At 43.4% G+C, this 10,081-nt stretch overlaps 1 protein-coding gene across 1 annotated transcript; it reads right to left on the reverse strand.

Annotated features, from left to right (window-relative positions):
* Window positions 1–5,340: 5,340 nt before the first annotated feature.
* LOC103367510 (leucine-rich repeat-containing protein 4C-like) lies at window positions 5,341–7,236 on the reverse strand. Its single transcript, XM_008295544.1, has one exon. The coding sequence runs from the start codon at window positions 7,234–7,236 to the stop codon at window positions 5,341–5,343; it is 1,896 nt and encodes a 631-aa protein (XP_008293766.1).
* Window positions 7,237–10,081: the final 2,845 nt, after the last annotated feature.

Genomic DNA, 10,081 nt, shown 5'->3' on the forward strand with positions numbered 1-10,081 from the left:
TTTTGTAAGTGCGGTGCAGTTTTGTGGCTGATTAGGAAACAAATATGAATATGGCACATAAGAGCAACCAGTAGTTCTTTAGTTTTTTAGACTCCTTCTTATTAGATTGAGCTTAAAAGTATGCTGCAACTTGTTATTTTTTTTGTGCAACATACTGTTTTTGTAAATCCAATATACCAAATGTGCTATCTTTAAAAGAACAAGCCCTCCCACGCTTCTCATAGACACACTTACTCATAATATTTTTTCTTCTGCTAGATGTTATATTTCATATTTGCACATTTCTTATTGTAAAAAAAAAAAGAAACACGTCTGATTGTGTGAATGCTTTGACAGGATTGCTGAATAATTTTGGTGCACACTCTGCGATAAAAGGAATTCTTTTTTTAAATGCTATTCTATGTATTAACAATGCAGCCCCGTCTCACAATAATTACACTCCTATACAGCTGAAGTGCATTTTCTTTTGTGTGTTGAAAGAAATGGAATTGTGTTCTGAACATAAAAAAGAAGATATTTTTCAAACGAGACTTTGGTGCAAACAAGCAGCGTTCTGAATATTTTGTACATTTCTAAACTGTGCAATATCACTTTTTTCTACACATATATCTACTTAAGGAAGAATTGTGCAATATAGATCTAAGCTATAAGAATCCAAGCTATGCCATTGCTCTGTGCAATGTTGTTATTTTTCTCATATTTGATTATGCACACACTGAAGAATCCGCACTTATAGATATTTTTATTTTCTACGTCTCTGCACCGTCCCCTTTGCTGCTGCAGCACTGCAAATTTCCCCACTGTGGGATTAATAAAGGCTGATCTTATCTTATCACAGGAAAGGCTTCCAGTTTAAAAGAGCCATAAAGTCTGGATAAGGAGGCAGGATGGAGGCATAAGTCAGCTGCAGGACTTTCATCCGGGAGACTCCTTTTTTTGCTCCTCGGTTTCTGTTTGATTAAGCTCCAAAAATACGTTTAGGTTTGGAACAATATGCTCACAAAGATAGTTGAGTTTAGGCGTCAAAACTACACGGAAAATATTGTGATTTGCTTTAAAATGCGACTCGTTCACCACACGTGTGAAGCTTCTCCTCCATTCTCTGGGTTTTTAAGGGTGATGTGTTCCACCCTACCTAATATATTGTAGGAAAATAAACAGCAGAGATATATTGATTTGAGACATATCTGTGAACAAGTGTAATCTGGCTAATGTTGCACAGGAACATCATTTTTGGGGAGACGGAGCTAAACAAGCGTACTGAGAAATCTAATTCTAAACCAACACCACTTCAACAGAAAATAAATTATGAAACTGTTTTGCTGCGAGTAAAACACTTTGATCCCCTCCTCATGCAGCATACATACGATAACTTTCTGGAAATTATTAGCGTTTCTGAACTTGATCCGACATCGTTTCCCCGAGCCGGAGTGTTTTCACCTTGATAAATTGATCACTTAGCAAATGAATTAATTATCATTTTGGAAGAGACACTCCAGCATTCGAGACTGACCAGACGAACCAGAAAGCGTCTGAATGGAGCCCTCACATCATTTCGCCGGGCAGCCATCTCATAAGTACTTTGTGAATGAAATGGAGCAATCCCAAAGGTAATTGTGACTGTGAGCCATTTTGTGCTATTTGGGTAGTGAGGATGTCATAATGACAAGCAGTCCTCTTCACTCAATTGTTGTCATTTTTCACACCGGCCGCCATTGTTTCCAGTGGAGATTCGGTTTAATTGATTCAGCTTTAAATACAAAAAAAAAAAAAGATAACTGGAGACTCGTCTTTTTCTGATAATGTTCTGTAAGATTCTGCATTCACCACATTGAGTCAGCTGAGAGAGCTGGAATAGCCTATTGTGCTGTCGGTGAGGAAATTCTCAGATTCGCCCGCATGATTCGAGTGATTCTGTCAAACAGATGGGAGTGATTCAAATTAGATAAAGGACTCCAACTTCCCATGTATAATGCAGAACGAGAGCACTTCCTTTTCCCCTTAAAGAGATCCACTTCCCTCCTCTGACCTCATAAAGTAAGCTACAGTACGTTTCTTCCTCGCACATTCTTCTCGGTTCAGCATTCTGGGAGTTGCTTAGCAATCCGTTTTTTGTTCGAGCCTTTCTCGACACGTGTTCATGTGCAAATGGGACCGCGGCGGCAAAACGGCGACAACATCTCGGTTAATAATACATCCCGTGAAACCTATTGGAAAAAAAGAATTGCAATTTTTATTTGTATTCATGTACAGTATGAACTACAATCTCAGGTATCAATAATTGAACATCATCCTCAGGGAAATTAGTTGGACTCCTTACAAGCACAGTCTCTTGTTGTTGTTGTTGTTGTCGTTGTGTTGTTGTTTTTTTTTTTCTTCTTTTTGTTTTGCTTTTTTGTCTTTTTTTTAACAATTGAAGCACATGTAAAATTATGATCTGAAGATTTTTTTTTTTTTGCATCATGTTTTTGAAAATATTTTTTTTTTGTAGAAATTTTTAACCATGTGATGATTATTCTCTCCAAAAATGAGAGAGAACGTTCCCACATACAGTAACCCCCTCCCCATACATGGACAGTTGGCAGAATAACACACAAGAATTTGATCACCTTGGCTAAGGGTTTTGCACAAAAAAATCAAGCTCACTCTGCTGGTATTTCAAGTCCAACATTCTGCATGTCAGTCTTAATTTCATTCTGGCGTTCGCATTTTTCTCCCCCCCCCACCGCATAATCCATCATCCTGCTAAAGCAAATACCAACACAGAGATATTCCATTCATTCTTAGGAACTCACAACCCTCATTCCCAAATATATATATAAAAAAATCTGAACCTTTTTTTTTTTTTTTTTTTTCACTGTAGCCAGCGTCAACATTGAATCATTAAGCCACCAAAAGCATTGAAAAGGAATTGAGCATTGGAAAAAAAAAAAGGAAACAGTGGAAAAGGGAAAGAATGGTTTACTCATTGACATTACCATTGACGGTACTATTCCCATCATTCATAACGCTCCCTGAAGGGCTGGCGGTGAATAGGTTTCTGTTTCAATTGTTCTTGCTCCATTTACAGCTTCATCTGTCCTCACCAGAGGACCGGTCTTTAAATGCATGTGGTGTTTTTTTTGCTTCCGTCTATGTTTGTTCACCATCCCACTGCTGTTGTAGGAGACAAAAGAATAAATTTAAGCGACCGGCTGATCAGAAGCTTATGATTTTGTGAGTGACAGTGCTTTGTTTTTGCTCATATTTTTAAGCTATGGTAGCAGTCTTCACAGAGATGAAAGTCAATAAGGCGAGTGGAACTGCCGCACAGTTAAAACTGTCCTATTTTTTTTTCTCCCCCCCTGCATTATGAGGAGATTTATTTTAAATAACTCAAACAGACACGCCGCACTGCAAAGTGACATCGCGTGTGGGTCGAATGCCTTCGAAAAAAAAACCCTCCCGTAAATATGCATCCCATAATGCCAGTCTTGTCGGTAATCGGTCGCGTTTTCGCGAGAATCGCCAGTGGGAAATTAAAATATGCTTGTTGCACAGAGACCAAAGCGAAAGCCATATCTACCTTCTTCTTACTTTCTGCACAAGGTCACTGTTTCCATGGCGACAGGCTGATGGCTAGTTTTTGCCTCCTTATTCCTTATCTATTTTTCACTCCTCTCCCTTCATATCTGCAATATCTCTGTTTGAAGACCCCTCATGACTGTTGTGTGTCTGCCTCCCCACCTCCTCCTCCTCCTCCTCCTCTTCCTCCCCCCACCCCCACCCCAGCAGCTCTGCTTCTTCTTCTTCTTCTTCTTCACTTTTCACTCCTACCTTCCTCTTTCCCTAAGCCGCCCCTCTTTGAAAGACTAAATGAAAAAGCAAAGCGCAAACAGACAGGAGAGACAATGTTTTGATAAATGATGCAGCATCAAAGTGTGTGTGCGTGCGCGCGCGTGCGTGTGTGTGTGTTTTCCTCCGACAAAAATGAGACCGAGCAGGGGTCGCTTCAATATCAAAGGCCTCTACCCCCCGTTAGATGTTGGGCACAGGGAGAGTGGAAAAGTCTCATGCTGTTTTCTTATCAGCTTTCCTCTGTTAGTCTGCAAATGAACTGCTGATACAGATTAATGGGCTATAACCCATCTCCCCCTTATTTTGTTGCAGGTTTTCTAGCTGCTTCACTGACTGCGTTAGCCCCGTCTGCGCCAGTCGGACAGGGTCACACTACATTACAAAGCAGCCTCATTTGCCTCTTTATCTGGACTAACAGATGGACTATCAGCGCCTGAGCTCGTGTGACCCTGGGGTGATGGCAAAGGTAACGCAACACTGAGTGGACGTAGATCATTACTGGGTTAACAGGGAGGCTACAGACCGCAGCCTTATGCTCCCCTTCATTTTCCTAAGCAATATTCCTGCCGTCGCGCGGCACATGCCTGGCGGATAAAGCGAGACAAATGAGACACGGCGACGGGGTGAGGAACGTGCCCGAGCTAAGTGACGGGGGAGACAATCAGAGAAGCAGGAGGAAATAAGAGAGCAGAGATGGGGGTAGACGTGGAGGGTTAGAAAGAAAGAAAAAAAGAAGAAGAAGAAGCAGCAGTAAAGGTAAAGTGCAAAGAAAATGTAGGAGGGGAAGTGGGAGCAAGACCTTAATCTTAATTGAAGTGAAGGCTGCATGGCTGTTGTTTCGGAGCCACGGGGGAAATGCACATTTACTCGTGGCAGCTTCGCTCCTCAGGCACGCTGACTTCACTGTGATATCATCCAGAGCTGCGTCATTAAGAGATCTAATTTTGTGTTAAGTGACAGCTAGAATATGATGGTGAGGGGAAATAAGCCAGTTTTCCGTCTCATAAACTTCCCTCCAGATTGGACTCGGTGACCGACCAGCAAATAAATGCTTAGAAATTCCTCCAGTAAAACCGTGCTGTCGTCAGGTAAATGCAAAAGTGTAAAATTAATGGCGTTACATTAATTTTAGCATAAGGCCAAAATGTACACATTGAAAGCTTCCCTTTTCCCGCTTTGAGGAAACCATTCTTTCCCTTGTGCAGTATTACACAGAGAGAGAGAGAGAGAGAGAGAGAGAAATAAAATGAGCTAAAAAGCTATCACAAATTTGTTTTTCTTCATTTAGCCACTAGACATATTTTTAATAAATAATCTTTGTTTTTGTAAAGACACTTTTTAAAGTATCGTATGTCGTCCCTTTGCCAAATGCTGATTAATTGCCATAGTCGACATCGACTCTGTCAAGTCAACGGCGTCTGATTTATCTTTTATCTTCACGTTTTGGTCCATTGTACTCCAAGTGTGAAACTGCTGATACTGGATATTTAGTCAAACTTAAGATCAGATTTGGGTCTCTTGTACGTTGTCTTTTGAGCAGGCTTGAATCAGTAAAGGTTCCTGTGTGGCTGAGCTGTGTATGGTACTGAGCATGGGAGGGTGGTGGTAAGTGCTCTTGTAGGTGTTGTAGTGGTTGTAGTGCTCCAGAGGGGGCAGCGATAGGTGTCTCTCCATGGCGGCGACGCCCGCCAGCTCTTCTTCAACCGTAATCACCTCCATGGACGAGGCGGGGCCGTCGGGATCCTGCTGGTTGTGCTGCTTCCTCATCTTGTAGAAAATAACCAGCAGGACGGCGGCCATGAGCGTGATGGCCACGAAGCAGCCGATGATGATCTTGGTGGTTTTCATCACCTCGTCCAGGCCGTTGGGGGATCCTTCGCCGTCCACCTCCAGAACCGGAATGGTGTAAGTCCGCTCTGTGGTCCTCGTTGAAACGGGAGTGCCTTTTGTCGTCGACGATGACACCCAGCCGAAAGGTGGAAGCGGCGTTTGGTTGTCGTCCCCCGGGGTCTCGATGGTCTCCACGGTGACTGTGGTGAAATAGGTCACCCCGCTGTTTTCCACGGAGGTGACGTTGAGCACCGCGGAGGCAGAAATGTTGCCCGCCGTGTTGCTAACCATGCAGGTGTAAGTCCCGGTGTCCTGCATTGTGACGCTGGTAAAGTTCAGTGTCCCGTCATTGAGCACAGACAAACGCACCTTGTAAGCCCCGTGTGTCACCAGCGAGCCGTTTGGTGTGAGCCAGCTGATGGAGGTCAGCGAGCTGGTGCGACACTTAAGCTCCGCCCCCATGCCTTCCGTCACGTTTAAGTCACTGGGCGGCTCCACAATTACAGGAACGTCGCACTGGAAGTAGCTGTGGTCCAGTTCTCCAATGTAGCGACCTTTAAAGACTGCGGGAGTATGGCAACGTGCACAGCAGCTGGTGTTGGCGGGTACTGTTTCCTTCAGCCACCAGCTGAGCCACAGAATATCACAGTTGCAGTTCCAGGGGTTGTGGTGCAGGTGGACTCGCTCCAGGCGATGCAACGGCGTGAAGAGGTCATGCGGTAGAAAGGTAAGGTTGTTGTGAGCCAGGTTGAGCTCCACCAGCGACTGAAGGTCGTCGAAGGAATTCCTCTCGATGGTTTGGATTTGGGCATGCATCATCCACAGCTTCTGCAGGTTCGCTAACCCCGTAAATGAGCTGGGCTTGACAATGGCGAGCTGGTTGCCTGACATTTCTAGCTCTTCAAGCCTGATCAAAGGTAAGATGTTGGGGATCTCCTTGAGGTTGCACATTCCCAGGTTCAGGTAGCGCAGGTTGCTCAAGTCCTTGAAAGCTCCGTCAGAAATGTAGGAGAGACGCTTGAGCTCACCTAGATCCAGCCTTCGAAGCGAGGGGACCCGGTTGAAGGCATAAGATGGTATACTTTCGATGGGGTTGTTCCGTAGCCACAACTCCTTCAGCTTGGACAAGTACTCAAATGCTCCATTGGGGATTGTCGTGAGCCGATTATCAAAGAGCTCCAACGTGTTGAGACTGGCCAGCCCATTGAAGGCGCCAATTTCGATGCTGCGGATGTGATTCTTGCTCAGTTGCAGGATCTCCAGATGGCGCAGGTGCTTGAAACTGTCCACCTTGATGACCTGAATGAGGTTATCCTGGAGGTTCAGGTAGCGAGTGTTGGTGGAAATGCCATCGGGGACGTCTCGTAGGCTGCGGCGGGTGCATATGACTTTGCTGAACTGGTTACTGCATGAGCAGACGGAGGGGCAGGTCTGAGCGCGAACCAGCCCAGCCACCACCAGGATCTGAAGGGCCAAAAGCAGCACAAAGAGGGGGTTGGACAGCGCCCCCTTCAGCCTACGACCTCTCATTGTCTGGCGCTGGAGGGAGGAGATCATTGTGTTCAGCATTCATAGTTCATCTGCTGTTTGTGTTCTCTGCAAACAAGAAGACAAAGAGAGAGAAAAGTATTTAGTGACCAAATAAAGTAGCAAAGAGATCATTTCCTATGTTGTTGTTGTGACTTATAGGTTTCAAACTAAATCATTCTTAGTGCTGATTAGTCAATAGAAAATTTCACTTTCATGCTTCTGAAATATTGCTTCTCGTGTGTGTTTTACATGATTGTAAATTGAATGTCTTTGGGATTTGGACTGTCGATCAGCTAAAACAAACAATCCGAAGATGCAACTCAAAGCTCGGGGAAATCATAAAGGGCAATTTCTTTTGACACATTAGATCTAACGACTCATCAAAAATTTATCAACAGATTATTTTATAATGAATTATGCAATGCATTTATACAGCGCGACGTGCATGAAATGATAAAAGAGCGAGCGCGAGATGAATTGAAAGCTAAAATTAATTGTCAATATTGCCCATTTGTGTGATATGAAAAGGCTTCTTTTTGTCAGCTCACTAAACCTGGATTGTCCCAGATTTCCAGACTTCACAGAAGGTGATGCATCTACACAGGAGACCGAAAATGAAAAACGAGAACTTAGCATCTGCCTCCCATTGGAGCCGGACCTGAGAATTACTCGTAAGCCCCCTTCAGTCATTAGCCTGGAATTATTTAATACACAAAAGCCTTAGTCATGAAAGTTTCAAAAGATATAGTGCATTACGTTGGAGTTATACTTGGACCCCTTTTTTCTTCAGGGCAAAACATGTCACTAACACTCGAGCATTACGCTGAATTGGGCCCGGCGCTTTTACAAACAAAGACTGTCAGATTGCAAATGAGACATTTGCACAGATTTGCTTTAAACAATGCAAAAAGCAGTGCAACCTGTGAAATGTATGCACTGGGAGACAAAAAAGTCCAGCTATTCTTGGCTGAAGTTGTATTTTGGCTTATGTTCTGATCTAAAACACAACAAAGGATTACCAAAGTCACTCTTGAGTGTTTTCCAATGCCAACAAAATGAGGCTAATTTTCTTTTTCTTTCTACTATCTCCACTTTTTTTTTTTCTTTCTACTAATGTTAGCTACAGTGTGTCAATTGCCTTTGAAATATTTTACAAGATTAATTTCCGGAGGTCTCACAAACAACATTTTGTAGTCATTCACGATTAATGCTTTTTTATTCAAAGCAATATTGCGGTGCTGTTTACTTTTCATTGCGATCCAATTTATCATCACACCAATATCTCTGACAAATAACTCAATTCAAGAGTGCGCAGAGGTCTGATATTGTCCTTGCATAACTATTGTGGATTTTATTATCTCCCGAATCAAGTGACTAACAAGAAACTCGTTACTCCGCTATCTTAGATTGGATTAAATTAGATTAGATTAGTCCATTCAGCCGACATGTCTAGGAATATGCCTGAGTATGCTGGAGATAAAAATAGCAGGGATTCATACACATACAGTACAGCTTGTGCCTTCCACTTCCACACTGCAGTGTTGATGTGCTGCTATCAACTCTCACTTTTATTTTTTTCCCCTTCCTTCCTCCAGCCCCCCCAAAGACGGTAACCTACAAATAAATCAATGCATGCAGTATGACAAACACATCATATATGTGATGAAAGTGTGACAGCGTTGTGTCATGCTGTGCTCGTAAGTGCCACAGACGCCATTCTTCAGTGCAGTTAATGCCTTTGCCGGGAGCAAAGCAGTCTTGCCTATTGCAAAAAGCATTAACCTTGCTTACTAGGTGCTTAGATTTAAGTATTCTCCTTTTCTCTTTGCAGCTCTTACAACCGGAGTTATCCGCTAATCATCTCTTTCTGTCAACCCACGAGCAAGGAGAAACAAGTATATTATGACAGGTGTTTTCTAAACTGTGAGAATTGTTAACTGAGGTGGAAATGTTCTCCGGTGAGGATGAGTGGCTGACTTAATCAGTAGAAATGAGTCTACATGTGGTCTGGTTTTTGCACCAGCCAGCCTGCCTGCCACGGCGGCGGCGGCGGCGATGTAGCGGAGGCTGTGGAGAGACGAGCCTCTGCTGGGGAATCAGATCGAATAAGGCCTCCCACTGGCAGGAGCTCATTTTGTCTTGCTGGAATTACAACAACCCTGCACTGCCACCTAAGAGAAGAAAATGTCAGACACGGCAAACACACCGATAGTGATTATCTGCTGTCAATAAAGCATATCAGTTCGCAATTACACTCCGACGCTAAAAGAAACGAGCACTTCTGGAGTAATTCTAGCTCTTGGCCACATACCTTCTTCACGAAGCGTTCGATCTGAATACATTTTAGCGGCACACAATGCCTCATTACATAAAGGGATGGCACGTATATTTGCAGGATAAAACATGTGCTTCAAACAACCTTCCTGTCTTTGTTGGTGCAACACTGGGTGGATTAATTTCATCCCGGCACGCTCGACGTGTATTCAGAGTCACTGAAAGCAGTAGCTGCTTACATCTAAAATCCTGCCAGCGACATAAAAACACACCCACCCTTTACTTTTTCTGCTTCTGCACCAGCAGCCACTGGCGTTATGTCTGACAATGCTGCGAATTTTCAAATTCATTCCTCATGATGAGTTTGTTGGGAAAAGATAACGCATGCACACAGCAGGAGCAGCAGCACTGTATTAGCGGTAGCATTTAGGTTAGATTCAAATTACATCATCACATGATTACAATTAGCTTCAATTAGCAAAATGTGTTCGTTTAGACGTCCTCAAAGCACAAAGATAAGAAACAGTTTTGTACTCTCATGGCACGAACATGAGAAGAAATGTGTCAAAACCGCTCGACACAAATCAAACCGAGGAAGACGATAAATGTT

The sequence above is a fragment of the Stegastes partitus genome, unplaced genomic scaffold, assembly GCF_000690725.1.
Source record: "Stegastes partitus isolate 25-593 unplaced genomic scaffold, Stegastes_partitus-1.0.2 Scaffold1057, whole genome shotgun sequence".
Taxonomy (NCBI): domain Eukaryota; kingdom Metazoa; phylum Chordata; class Actinopteri; family Pomacentridae; genus Stegastes; species Stegastes partitus.